General features: G+C 40.8%; 1 protein-coding gene across 1 annotated transcript; it reads left to right on the plus strand.

Moving 5' to 3' along the window:
- The first annotated feature begins 5,808 nt into the window (after nucleotides 1–5,808).
- On the plus strand, nucleotides 5,809–14,236 carry LOC121330897 (fascin-like). The gene is made up of 5 exons (XM_041277824.1): nucleotides 5,809–6,772; nucleotides 12,628–12,784; nucleotides 13,099–13,220; nucleotides 13,414–13,581; nucleotides 13,982–14,236. Exons 1-5 carry the CDS (start codon nucleotides 5,944–5,946, stop codon nucleotides 14,185–14,187), a joined length of 1,482 nt encoding a protein of 493 aa, XP_041133758.1. The 5' UTR covers nucleotides 5,809–5,943; the 3' UTR covers nucleotides 14,188–14,236.
- The last annotated feature ends 695 nt before the right edge of the window (nucleotides 14,237–14,931 follow it).

The following is a 14,931-nucleotide window of genomic DNA, read 5'->3' on the forward strand; positions in this document are numbered from 1 at the left end:
TGTATTCGGTTTTGTTTTTTTATGAACCCATTTCTCTGCATGTCTTTTATTTTGTACATCTATTCTAGTTTTGCTCACTAGTTTTCCAAGTTCAGTAACTTCTCTAACTTGCTGCAAGGATTGCTTTTCATTCCAACCATTTTTGATATGCCCAGATGAACATTCAGACAGTCAGACCTGTCCTAGCAAAATATTAAACAAGAAAAGAAGGTTACTGCATTGTTACAAAACAAGCCCCACCAACAAACAAATACATAAATAAGTACCTATTTTCTATTTTGGTCTGCTGGTTTGATGTTGCTTCCTCAAGCTTAGGATCAAACAATAGCCTTTAGTTACAACTGAGATGTTTACTAACTGCACTTATTGGTGTTGCCTGTCTTTTACGTGATGTATTGAATACTCTTTGGTACCAATGATAATATCTGGAGCTGCTTAGTTGGTTGAATCCATTTTACAGCTATTGTTTTACAGCTAAGATCCATCAGTAGCCTTTCTTTTCTGCACGTTGTCTGTCCACCATCACCAGCTGTCTTCAGCCCCCAGGACCAGTCCACCCGCAGTCCCTCTGTTTCTATCTTATTTACCAGCTCTGACCCAGCAATCTCTTCACTACTGCCCCGGGACCTACACCTCCTGTCTCAGCATCTGGGGGAGTAATTAAGAAAACAGGGTTACAGCGGGTCAATCGTACAGAAAAGAGGGGGGGGGGGGGTTTGTTCAGGGGACTTTGTTCTTTGATGGCGTCCCCATTTAATAGCTAATTAGAATAGCTCCCCAGGAAGGTCTAATGCTGAAGATGTCTTGAGGTTTCAGGCACCTACAAAGCTCCATTGCTTTATTTAGCTTCTGCAAAGATGAGAAGCCTGCATTTAAATAAACAGCACCTCTGCAATACTGTATTTAAACACGCGGAGGTCATGTTATTTAATTTAGTCTTCTGGTTTTATATTTGAGCGCTGTATAGGAAACAAGTAAGGACAGAAAGAATTCTACGAATTAAATCAAATTACAAAAATAGAATCCCCCTCCCCCCACCCCTATCTTTCCAGTTTCCACCAACACTGAAATGATGCAAGCAAACCACATGTTAGTAACTTTTATCAAATGTAGATGTCTAAATGAGAAGAAAAATGAGAACAACTATTGGGTTGAGATAAACCACATATTATTTCTAGAGACAACATCTAAAAAGTCCAACCTTGCAGTATGTCTAACAAAGTACTTGAAAAGTACTTCTGTGTAGAACTTGTAATGGTGCTGATGTGTATTGTTATTGTCAAAATATTGTCAATATTCTAGATCTAGAATATTTCAGCTCCTATTTGGTTTAAGTGTTTCTATTGGCTTCAACAAACTCTCTGTTGAAAAAAATAACGCAGTTCTGTGGGAGTCTGCTGAAAAAGCCAGGGCGGGGTACGAACATGGACCTGTGTGTGAAGGAAAAGGAGTGTATAGTTTAATCACAGGGGTGCTTTGTCACCTTCCTGTACGGTAATGTGCAAACTAAACCCTAATGACCCAGAACACTGAATGCTGTAAAACTACAACATGTCACTCAATGATGCTGTTATGCCAAAACATCATTTTAATGATCAATCAAACGGTAGATTGATCACCCGATCGACCAAACTGATTTTCAATTCTGTACTCGTTCAAACAGGGCTGTGTGTCTCATCGGTGTCTCATTCTATTGAGGAATCAGACTTCCCCACAGTCTGACACAGAATGCTGAGCTTATCGGCACTAAACCAGTTTCAAAGCCAGACTGGTAATGGTTGAAACTGCTGTGGCAAGCCCCAGTCTTTGAGTGTTGTTGCACCCTGCAAGGACATTCTACAGCAGATCTGTAATTTTCCAGCCTCCTCTATTAGAGTCCCTCCTCCTGTTCAGTCTGATGCAGTAAAGCAGTGGTCGATTATTATGCTGCTGGTGTGAGGGAGGGAGGACCATGTCACTGTAAGCACCTGCAGTTCTAGCACGATCAGCACATGGTTTGCACACTACCTTTCTGCAATAGCAACCCTGCACCCAAACACAGGGCTTACTCTTCCATGCCATTGCTCAAATAAACCTTTTTTTTTTCATTCATGCCAAGTAAATCTCTTAAAATGGCAAAACAAGGGGCCATTACAACACCGTACCCCAATTTGTCCTGCTCACGCCTGTCGTTCCAAATCTAATCATTCTACTGTGTAGAAAATAACAAGCAAGTTTCAGGGCTTTGATGGCTAACTACCCAATCATGTATTGGCAAGGACACAAGCTGGGCTTACCAGGCAGGTAATTGCACGCTGCTACATACATTAGAATTCATTAGAACACACATTGTTGCTGTTAACCCTTATTTAAAAGCAGCCTTTAGTTACAATACCCATTCTGATTAATTCTAATGACCATGTGTTCAACACCCACTCCCCCTTCCCCTCAACACATCTTTAAACAGATCTTACGCAGCTGTTCTTCTAGGTCTAGTCTTTTATTTTTAATTAAACCACTTGCACTGCTTCTCAACAGACTGCTTGCTGCTTTCTTCAGACCAGATTGCAGAGATGTTTCCATGGCAACTGCTATAGCTTAGGGGTGTGGGGAAAAAAAAAACGCAAAACATTCACTTCTGTATTGTCAGAGTGCCTGAATATGTTGTTAACATAGAAGTGTTTTTTTTTTTTTTAAATCAATTTGTCCAAGAAAAAACTGTATCATTTTTAAAATAAGCTATGATAGAAAGACAAGCCGTAGAGCCCATCAGAAATGGTATGTGGCACTGCTCTTAGTTACTGCTCAAGTTTAAGGTATAATTGTCCACTTCTATTTCAAGCTCATTTAGTTTTTTTTTTCATTAAAAGTGCTGTTGGTTTTTTAACAAAAAGACAATGGTAAATATAAAGGATCAGTGGGAGAGGACTTCTTTCTTCTGTCAACAAATGGAGTGCTCTCAGTAGCAACAACGGAACTAACCATCTGGAATGCGAGAGTCTCATGCAGGACTGGCCTCTGGTTTCTAATACACTGTACGAAGCTAAAGGGAAGAACTCTCCGGGTTCATTGGAAGGAATGTCCTCTCTTTGCTGGTGTAGAAAAAAAAAGTGTTCTCTGCCAAAGCTGGTTGAGGGACACACACACAAGCCCACGCACACACACATACATACATACATACATAAACGCACAACACTGGAATCAGTTGTCGCTTTGATTTACTGTGACAAGGCTGGCTGGCCTCTGTAAGGCCAAATCACAGAAACGGTCCATCATTTTCTGATTGTGAATTACCTATGAATAGCAACTGAAAGATTTTCTGCAGTTTGCAAATAACTTCAGACTGTTTCAGTTGAAGGTCGAGTGTATAAATCTGTAATCGGTCCCATTGTTTGAAGCTCACATTACATGTAATTGAATTCGCTGGAATAGGAAATCGATTTGCACTAAATATGCTGTGGTTCCGTTCAACTTGGCTTCATCTGTTTAACCAAAAGATATGAAAAGAGACTTGAATTGCAGTAGTTACTAGTGTTGATGATGACACCAAAAAACAGATTACATAGAGTGGAAATGTGTGTGTGTGTGTGTGTGTGTGTGTGTGTGTGTGTGTGTGTGTGTGTGTGTGTGTGTGTGTGTGTGTGTGTGTGTGTGTGGTGTGTGTGTGTGTGTGTGTGTGTGTGTGTGTGTGTGTGTGTGTGGGTGTGTGTGTGTGTGTGTGTGTGTGTGTGTGTGTGTGTGTGTGTGTCTGTGTGTGTGTGTGTGTGTGTGTGTGTGTGTGTGTGTGTGTGTGTGTGTGTGTGTGTGTGTGTGTGTGTGTGTGTGTGTGTGTGTGTGTGTGTGTGTGTGTGTGTGTGTGTGTGTGTGTGTGTGTGTGTGTGTGTGTGTGTGTGTGTGTGTGTGTGTGTGTGTGTGTGTGTGTGTGTGTGTGTGTGTGTGTGTGTGTGTGTGTGTGTGTGTGTGTGTGTGTGTGTGTGTGTGTGTGTGTGTGTGAGTGTGAGTGTGTGTGTGTGTGTGTGTGTGTGTGTGTGTGTGTGTGTGTGTGTGGTATATATATATATATATATATATATATATATATATATATATATATATTATATATATATATATATATAAGGCATAATACCACGGTAGTGATGTTGTCAAAAATTGATAATTCTCCTAGAATAAAATATACTTGAACTTTGACCCATTCGACTCCTCCAGACCATTTCTCGTTTTCAAACGCCCACAGTACAGAGAAGTCCATTAATGATCAACAAAATGAAAAAAAAAAAAAAGTTTAAAAAGCTGGAACATTTGTATGTCAGAGAAACTGGAGAAACGGATACCGACACAGAACGCCTGTACAGCACAGAAACACTACGCTTAAAAAAAAAAAAAAACGAACCTCGTCTTCTTTAACTTCAGCATCATCACAAGGGAATCCAACGGTCTCGTAATTTAAGACGTCACAGAAACCCGAGATTAAATTATTTTCCACAAACTCACTGAAGTATAGTAGGAGGTAAAGAAAGCAACCAGGCAGCTACTCGAGAGACAATGAAGGAGCAGTCCCATACAACAAAGGCAATAAGCAATAACCATCCCGGGAACAATAAAAAAATAAGTTAAACAAACAGGCAAGTAGCACACACAAAGCGAACAGCCAACAAAACGGTATCTTTCACACGAAATGTATCTGCAACCACAGAGCGCACTTTTCACCTCCACTCAGAAATGATGGTGATGATAAGTGGCATATACTTTAAATGTGTCCCTCTGCTGTGCACCCCGGTGAGAGAGCACATTTTGACGTGATTTGATGTGTAACTCCTTTGATACAGGAACACAAAACCTAGTCATTCAAGTTACTGACGCTTCGTAGAACAAAGACTTTTTTTTTCAATGTATTATTTTTTTTTTTTTTAATCCCCGTAGAAAGTTATGATACTATACCAAATATGCATTAATTTAATTGCGAGTCTATTTAACGAAATATGTTTATATGCAAACACCAGAGAAATACAGTATATCATTCTTAGTACTGTATTTTTCAACAGACTATAGTAAATGTATATTTTCTTAATTGAGAACACGAAGTAAGTTTTCTTAAAAAGGAAAAAAATAAACTAGAATGGTGTTTACATACCAAATCACTTCAGCGTGCTCGCTCACCGGGGGTGCGCAAATTCTAAGTATCTGGCACCATGTATTTCTATAGACTGGAGAAATGTGCGCTGTCTCCCTGTGTGGGTGATAACTTCTTTCACATGACAAATCTCGTACTGTATACCCTTTCACATTGCATTTCTAGTATGCTGTGCATTCTAAGAAATTCCATTTTTTATTTATTTTTTTGTGAAACTTATTCGAAACCAATACATTCTGCAGATGATGCCGAACACAGGTGAACTGACTTCCTTACCGTTTGTTCATATTTGAATATATTACATGTATTTGGCAGAGTACAGTACCTAGGGTTAGATATATGTTGTTACAGTATCTATTTCCATAACTGTTCTCACAGTCACAAACGGCTACCTTTATTCAATACATGACAACTACAGTGAAGCTAGTTTTTTAATGGAATAATGGCTTTGAGCTATTTGATAAATGATTCAAATATAATATTTGGCATTAGTCGCATTTGAAAATGACATTTCAGTAATTCCAGGTGTAATTACTTTAAGGCTGTCAACAGCCTCTGGGCCCGACACACACAGTAACAATAAATGACATTTTCTGTAGACGAAACGTTTGCTGCGTGCTTGTCTCCTACGCTGCTCATTTGGAGGCGTGGCTGCGAACTGACATCATTCATCAGTATAAATGAGCTGCAGCTGCGGTTTAAGTCAGGCTGTCTGAGGCTGCAGAGCTGGGCGCACACTTCTTATCCCCCCAAAAAAACAAACAAAATCAAAACAAGAAAAACAACCCACACTATCTGCCCTGCATAGCAATTAATACAAACTCGCAATAACCATGACGGCCAACGGAACCAACGATTTGGTGCAGATCCAGTTCGGTCTCATCAACTGCAGCAACAAATACCTAACTGCAGAAACATTTGGGTTTAAAATCAATGCCTCCGCCACCAGCATGAAAAAGAAGCAGATCTGGACCCTGGAGCATGACGGGGATGAATCCAGCGGGGTCTACCTGAAAAGCCACCTGGGTAGGTACCTGGCAACCGACAAGGACGGCAATATCACCGGTGACAGCGAGACCCCCGGTCCCGACTGCAAGTTTATCATTGTCGCCCACGACGATGGGCGCTGGTCTCTGCAGTCCGAGCCTCACAAGCGCTATTTCGGCGGCACCGAGGACAGGATTAGCTGCTTTGCCCAGACCATCTCGTTGGCGGAAAAATGGAGCGTCCACATTGCCATGCACCCTCAGGTCAACCTCTTCAGCCTCACCAGAAAAAGATACGCTCACCTGAGCTCCAAAAACGACCGGGAGGAGATCGCCATTGACCGGGACATCCCGTGGGGCGTGGACTCCCTGATCACCTTGGTCTTTCAGGATCAAAGATACAGCATCCAGACCTCTGACAACCGCTTCCTGAAGAACGATGGCACGCTGGTCGAGAAGCCGGACAAGAGCACCGGGTACACCCTGGAGTTCAGGTCAGGGAAGGTGGCATTTAGAGACTCCGAAGGGAGATACTTGGCGCCTTCAGGCCCCAGTGGTACCATGAAGTCTGGCAAGAGCAACAAAGTTGGTAAAGACGAGCTCTTTGTCCTGGAGCAGAGTTACCCACAAGCGGTCCTTACAGCTGGAAACGAGAGGAACGTCTCCACCCGGCAAGGTAAGGGTTACTCGACCTAGTCACTCTCTGTAGGTCTGCTGGCCAGTTTTAGTCTGCAAATTCTTCAATGCCTATAGCAACTATGTTTGTTTTAATTATATCCTATATTTTTCCATCATTAATGCAGGTATATTTGTAATAAATAAATAAATGTTGTTATTATTATAATGGTGGTGATGATGTAATTCTCGTGATGTTGAATAGATGTAAGTAACGGGTTTAAATTCGGGTAGTAAATTCAGTTTCGATTTTGTGGTAAATTTTTTTTGGGACTTGCAGGTGTGTGCAGTTGTTATTAATGGCAGGTACTGATTGCAAACCCCATCAGTCAGACAAAGGCAGAGAGGAGTAAAGCAGGACGCCCGAATGAAGGGAATTTTTCATGTTATACGATAAAATGGCAGGCCAGCAGTTTGTGTAACTGTATTAGAAATGGCAGGCAAGCAGTCTTCAGTTTGTGTAATTCCATTAGAAATGCAAAAATGTATTTTAAATGAGAATATTTTATGTATAGGACAGTAAATGTTCATGAAGGTGCCTGGATTAATTTTGGCCTTTTGTAGTCCCCCTTTTTCGTTAGCCCTGTGTTTGCATAACTCAAACAAAGACAGATGTACAGTACTGAAGCGTTTATGGACCAGGGATTATGTAAATATAGCAGAGTAGTAGGGTTATAATCCTGAATAGCTGCACAAACAGAACGACTCCTTTATTCATGACTTATATATAAATGAATATAATCACCAAGGAAGTATTTTTATTTCATGTCAAGTCATTTATAATGTTTAGTTTAGATGCCAGGTAACATTTGCACATCTAATGGCCTTCCTATCAAGTTCTTTTAAAAGGACAATAAATTATGTTTTGTAGACAAAGTGGGCATCACTGATTTTTATTTTAACTCTTCCTGATTTTATCGTACAAACGTCAACTGGAGACTTAATGTTATAGTGACACAGCGGTCATTAATGCCTTAGGTCAGGGCTTTATCAAACCTACAAACTATTTTTGGTCATGTGGTTTAAATTGCTTGGCTCTAGCTGATGTCCATCTATTTTAGTATTAAGTTTTGGGAAGAGGGATTGCATGATGTCAGAGTACACTGAGCTTAGTGATTGGATACTTCCCTTCATATCAAAGTCTGTTGAACTTCAGCAACAGCTGGGTATGATAAAGCCCCTCCCCTCTCATGTAAAAAGTGAAAGCGCAGTACATCTGGAAATATAAAAAGATATGGGGATGGGTGATTTCGTGCTGTCCCGTATAAGGTTTATTCTTTTAATGTATATCTTGTTAAATCATTATTTCTTGAATATGGCTTAGATTTTATTATACATAATTGTTGGTATTATAAGAATAACCAAGTTACTGTATGAAGGCATTATTTAAAGCTTCATACTCTGTCAAGCTACAGAAGTATTAGCCAGTCCATATGTGTTCTTGTGCACATACTGATCTGTTTATAATCTACAAAGACCTCTGGTCAGCAACTCGAACCTGTACATCCTGGTGTTTTAAAACCATTTACCATCGTGACGTGAAGGGATCGTGACGTTTAGCACTCAAGATTACATGCTTTACACAGTAAATTGGATCTGTATGACTGAATGAAACTGTAAGAGTCATGTGAAAACCCCACTCCCAGTGGTTTAATATTTCTTGACTATTCCAATGCTATGACTGGAAAAACAAGGTTTTACAGGCTTAATACATGCTTAAATGGAACGAACAGGATAACCATCTAGTCCGCAACAAAAAAAAGCATACATCATAGAAAGAGTAGCGATTTTGATTACATTTTTTCCTATGAAATGACCCCCGAGTCCACAATGCTATGGCTTTATCCTGCCTCCACATGGCTCGTATTTCCTGAACCGCAGCATCAGCGCTGCCTCCCTTCGCCGACAGGTGCTCAGGTTGGAGGATGTGGTCGTTCTGTGCCAAACCGGCGGGATAAGACACAAAGTGTGAGGCAGAAGCACACGCTTTCATTACAAGCTACTGTCCTTGTTTTACAATCAATTCCCAATTCCTTCTAAACAATTTTAAGCTAATTTTAGTTAACTTACAGCAACTACAGTTTCAATAATTTGTTGCCACTGTGAGAAGTTCATTTTAATACAATGCTGCTTATTGCAATTTTGGCATTGATTAAAATAAAAACAAGGGACAGTTTTATAATGAAATTGGGAATGGAATTCTATTTGAAAAAACAGGACTTGTCCTCAACCCTGGTGCAAAGTTTTATAAAGAGTCCCACACAGATAAACAAAAAACAAACCAGAGTACTCCTTCTAACAAAGGGAAACTGTACCCCTGCAGCCTGATTCGTAATGGTATAATGGATTTTACTGGCCTGTCCGAGATGAAGAATGAATGTGTTGGATGAGCTTTATTTTCTGTGGCACATCTGTATGGCATTAGAAGAAGAAGAAGAAGAAGAAGAAGAAGAAGAAGAAGAAGAGCCCAAAGATAATCTAACTGGCTGTAAATGATTGTCTGACCACTCCCCAGTGTAAAGCAATCCTTTTATCACTCAGACTCTTGTTGTGTTTTTGTTATAACCCTATTTAATTAAAAATCTGTTTAGTCTGCTTCATTCTCATTCAAGTTTGGTTTAAACTTGAGGTTTTAAAGGAACTGTGTTCCTGAAACATTACATGAGTTGGCAGGAAACCGAAAAGTTTTTAATTAGAAATGCAGTCTCATGCCAAAAATGTTGTAAATGGCTTGGTAATTTTAGGATCCATATAGGACGTGAAAGCACAGAACATCTTTATGTTTAGAAGTCCTTGTAGGTTATTTTGTCATTTATTTTCACCTATGCTGTTCAGTGCATTGCTAAAGTATGGTTAAGCTAACATTTGTACTTTTAAGATCAATTTGCCAGCAGCCGCTTTGACGCAAAGTCTTAACGATACTGCAGGTAATGGCTTGTCTTTCTGCTGATGCAGTAGGAATATTAGCACCACGACCTTGCAGCCATATAAAATGTCAACTCCGTGCAAATGTGAAATTCAAGTAGTGGGCTTTGCTTTGAAGAGAACAAAGATACTGTTGTTCTCACCAGGGTGACCTGATGTACTACAGCTGAACCAGCAACTGGCCTTGTTAAACAGTAAGGGTCACTTGATCCTATTGATATGCGGGGAAATTGCATTATGATTGTTGTTCTGTCCTTGCTACAAACACAATACTTAATGCCCCTTTGTTAAAAAAAGCTTTGATGTAAATTGGAACCAAATACAGTGCACTTTTGTTTATAAAAATCAACCGCATATAGTGATCAAAACCACTAGGGGGGGAATAATTCCTATACTAACCATGCTAAAATACTCTGCTTGTAAGAATCAAGCAATCCGCTTATAAGAATCATTTCAGGGAAAACTGACTGAGGGGGATTGCGTGGGGGTGGAGGGTGCGCAGCTTTGCATCTCCGCTTAGTGAAAAACTGAGATTTGCATCACAGATGAAAAAAAGAAAGCCACAGGTGCTTAAATGCAGTGGTAGTCCTGACAGTAAAATACTGTACTGTGGTGTCATTTTAATTCAAAGGCCATTACACGTAACACCACATGGCAGTTAAACTAGGCACCCTCATGAGACGATCACTTCTCAAGTATAATGTAATAAAATGCAGCCTTGAGTAAACATAGTCATGATCATATAATAAGTTGATTACCCACGAGGACTTGTTTTGATGTATTGTCTTCGGTGATTGAGCACCATTGACATTTGTGTACTGTATTTAAACTACTGATGCACGTAGGCGCTTTTACCAGTTGTAATCATATCAGTCCGCTTTTAAGAATCAACCACTTATAAAAGAGTCAGATCATCCGGGACGGATGTGATTCTTCTAAACAGAGTGCACTCTAGTCTGAGGGATTGTTATACGCTAATACCCTATTCTACACTCTGTTTGCTTTGGAGTTGCAATCCATGTACAGTATGCCTGTGAGCAACCTACAGCATTGCAACAACCAAGCCAGGCTATACTTCCCCATGCAACTTGGTATTTAGTTCATTCGAGTAGAGTGTAGTATAGATTTTCTTGCAGATAGCCATTACTGCCAAGCTGTATCATTGAACCTGTCCCTCCAGGGTGTGCTTTTTCAGTGTTTTAAGGTAGGATGTTGAAGCGTTTGGGGATGTGGTTTTGAAGGTCGTCATTGTTGGATACTGGCGCTGACTCCACTGGAGTGATTCTGTACCCCATACTGGATACTGTTAAGATGCCTCTTACCTGGGTGTTAAAAGAGAATGTCTTGGATATTTAGCATTCTATAAAAAAATGAGTTGTAATTTGTAGAAGTTGTCAATATCACGCTTCTTGCCCGACTTTTTGTCGCTCAGACTTCTGTGCATTAGGATTGACCCACGAACCACAAAAATGTTGGGCTTTCCATCATCGTCATCGTCAACAAACGTGTCATTCTCACGGAATGGTCTGGATGCTTTACTGCAAAGTGCCTCGTTTCGAGGGAAAGTGGCTGTGATCCAAATCTGTCTAATCCCAATAAAGTTGCTGAGCGAGAAAATCCTCCTGCCTGAGTTTTAACCTCCCCCCCAACAGAAAATGTATACCATGTGTTTCTCATCATTACTTGCGTGCTGCCGTGATTAGAAATCTAATCTTTCCCATTCCGTTTCCAAGGTTGTTTAAAATCAGTGGCAGGCAAGAGGAATGGTCATCAGTTTTCAGTGGATCATTTGTCACCATGCCAACTTTACTCGCTACTCTCTCTTATCCTTGAAGCAGATGGATCAGTGACATGAGAAAATAACGTGCACACAACTCTGCATGCTTTCTTTTACAATCCTATGTGTGCACTATATGCCTTTACTCCATAAGAGACGATATTTGCCATCTATTTCAGACCGCTTTCTTTACCACATGCGAAGGGCGTGACCCTATTCCAAAGGATCAAGCAGACATGCAAGACATAATTGCAGAAGAATGTGAATTTCACTTGTGGCTGACTCTCTCAAGGTCACGAAGGGCCTGAACTGCAGCATGCTGTTCCCGACTGCACAAGCACGCATCTCCAGCATACTGTGACATTGTAATTTACTTCAGGGTCTTGTGATGCTGTGTCAGAAAAAAAATATTGCAGCACTGATCTATACTAAAATGTTGCACTGTTTTAAGTTTAAATATAAGCAAATCGCTTCCAAAAATAAGAAATAGATGCAAAAAAAAAAAAAAAGAATGGCTTATAGCACTGGGGACACAAATTTTGGCTGTGTTTAGTAGAGCTTATCCAGTGATCGACACATTAGCTGTGATAAATGGCCATTTTGTCTGCCTATTGGTTCAATGTGTGGTCATGCATTTTATTTCAAGTCACGAGCACACATTGCTTTGACTATAGCAGATTAACAAGCACTAATGTGTTTGCTACTCTGAGTTGTTCTGGTTAATGTCGCCTCTTTCCATGAAGCTAAATTGCAAATTTATAAAAACTGAATACACCCCAAGGGTAAGACCAATGTATGTGTGTTTTTATACTATATGGAACAATAAATAAAATATTTAAAGCATTACATATTCATGGCTCAAAACAAGATGAGCTATTGTGTATTGATGGGAAGATGGTGGTCTGTTTCTGCTTGAGGCTTGCAAATGGATAAGGTTACAGCTGTAGCTCAAACGCAGGATTGTCTTTCACTTATTCTTTAAGCATTGTGTGCAACTGTTCTTGGGGGCATTTACTGTAAAGTCGATTCTAGTCCTTCTACAAACATTATACAGCTGGATAACTGCAAATCACTGTGCATTCAAGAATCTTCTAGGTAATATTGCCTTTGATTTGTGGCTGCATGAAATTGACCTGCTGTTCTTTTGTCTTAAGGAATGGACCTCTCTGCTAACCAGGATGAGGCAGGGGACCAGGAGACCTTTCAGCTGGAAATTAACAAAGACACCAAGAAGTGCGCTTTCAGGACCTGCACTGGGAAATACTGGACCCTCACGGCCAATGGTGCAGTTCAGTGCACCGCCTCTACAAAGTGAGTACACGCTTCATGGTCCCACTCAAGCAAAACGCAACATTACTGTCAATTGTACATCACAGCGGACCAGATATGGCTGGCTAATGATGATGCAATACGTGCAACCACATGGTCCGAACCGATGAGATTTAATTGGTTGTTGGACTGAGTGGTACCATGGTCAACTTGTGCACAAATGTCTTGTTTTTAATAAGCTCCTGGTTCATTCACCTTTAATGCCTTGGATGTATTCAAGATTTTAATGGAAAGTCTGTCCGATCTTGGTGCCTGCAGACTATATTTATTCAGTTTTGCCTGTCTGTTTGTTTTAGGAATGCTAACTGCTACTTCGACGTGGAGTGGCGTGAGAAGAAGATCACTCTAAAAGCCGCCAATGGGAAGTACGTGGCCGCTAAAAAGAATGGTCAGCTTGCAGCCACCATCGACCAGGCTGGTGAGGCTCTGATTAACAATGTCTGTTTTTGACTGCAAGTAGCTGAATGTGTCTTCTGGCCTTGATGCAAAACACGTTGGGGTTACAGTTCGCTGAAAGTCCCCAATTTGTGGACCGTAAAGATATAGATATAAACAGTTTACCTGTTTTTTTTTAAATGCTTCATTATGTTTCGTTCTCTTTTGTTTTAAAGGAGAGACGGAGGAGTTTCTTATGAAGCTCATTAACAGGCCTATTGTTGTCTTGCGAGGGGAGCACGGCTTCATTGGCTGCAGGAAGGTGACCGGCATGCTGGACTCGAACCGCTCCTCCTACGATGTCTTTCAACTGGAATTCCATAACGGGGCGTACAGTCTCAGAGGTGCGTGCTTCTCGTGGATGTGACCGAGCAGATAGAGTTGGCTTTTTTGAGCAAAAAAATTAATATATAGATTTATATATAAATAGATGGATATAGATTATAGTTGACTCATTTTGAGCAAAAACTTCTACATGTGCGAGATAGATAATAAACGTTTATAGTTTAAGCATAGACTGCTTGCTGAATTTGCAGAAAGGTGAGCAATAGACAATAATAAGTCTACAGTAGAGTAGTTTCAATATTAATAATTTAATGATCTGTATTGATAAAAACAATCCTACAAATGTTGCGTGTCCACGACCAGCACGCTTTGTAGATTGTGAAAGCCCTGGGCGATCTTTCCTAGAACTCTATATCCTCTTACCATTCCACCTGACCTGTTTCTTCTCCTCCCACACAGACTCTACTGGCAAGTACTGGATGGTTGGTAACGAATCCTCTGTGATCAGCAGCAGCGACAGTCCGGTGGAGTTCCTCTTGGAGTTCTGCGACTACAACAAGGTGGCGATCAAGGCCCCGAACGGCAAGTATCTGAAGGGAGACCATGCTGGCGTGCTGAAAGCTTCTGCCGACTCCATCGACGGCTCCACCCTCTGGGAGTATTAGAAGGACTTTAGCAACCACTGTGGCTTTTTTTTTTCTTCTTATATATATACACACACACACACACACACACACACACACGCTTTTGCATGCAGTCGCCCAGGGCTTCGTCATTTTAATGGTGGCAGACCTATCGTGGCTTGTGAAACTCGCTTAACCTTCAGAACTTTTAATGTTCTCCTCATTGGCCTCAGTGCTGTACAATATAACCCAGGGCTTGAGAGGAACAACCCTTTAGAAAACCTCACCGAAGACCCGTGGCTTGCCTGGGTCGTGTAGTTGTATGTACCATCTTGTAACTGAGAAGGTTTGGCTTTTACCTGAAACGTGTGTTGAATTGGTTAGTAGGGTTTTATTTTATTTTTTTGGGTGGGGGGGGGGTTTGAGAGTGCAGGATCAGATTGTGAGTATGGGTCAAATACTTTTACAATGCACGTTCACTGGGAAGATAGACTATTGTAATCACTGACCTTTACAATAGATTTACACCCCCGAAGACTTGTTTTAAGTTGCTATTGTAATCTCTAAATGCAGCCAGGACTAGGAGATTATTACACAATATGGGCAGCAGCACCATCGTCATTGTCATTCCCTCTACTTGGGATGCTTGAATTGAGTATGATGATAAGCACACGCCCAGTCTCGCCAAACACCTGCAGATCAGTGAACAACAAAGAGGCAGAACCGCTTCCACAGACTAGCCTTTGCCTAAATCGGCCAAATCCAAACAACTGGAAAGGGGGAAGA

The sequence above is a fragment of the Polyodon spathula genome, chromosome 18 (genome assembly GCF_017654505.1).
Source record: "Polyodon spathula isolate WHYD16114869_AA chromosome 18, ASM1765450v1, whole genome shotgun sequence".
NCBI lineage: Eukaryota > Metazoa > Chordata > Actinopteri > Acipenseriformes > Polyodontidae > Polyodon > Polyodon spathula.

Coding starts and splice junctions, on each gene's coding strand:
- LOC121330897 (XM_041277824.1), top strand. CDS start 5,944: ATGACGGCCAACGGAACCAACGATTTGGTGCAGATCCAGTTCGGTCTC. Junction 12,785..13,098: donor CAGTGCACCGCCTCTACAAA/GTGAGTACACGC, acceptor TGTTTGTTTTAG/GAATGCTAACTGCTACTTCG. Junction 13,221..13,413: donor AGCCACCATCGACCAGGCTG/GTGAGGCTCTGA, acceptor TTTGTTTTAAAG/GAGAGACGGAGGAGTTTCTT.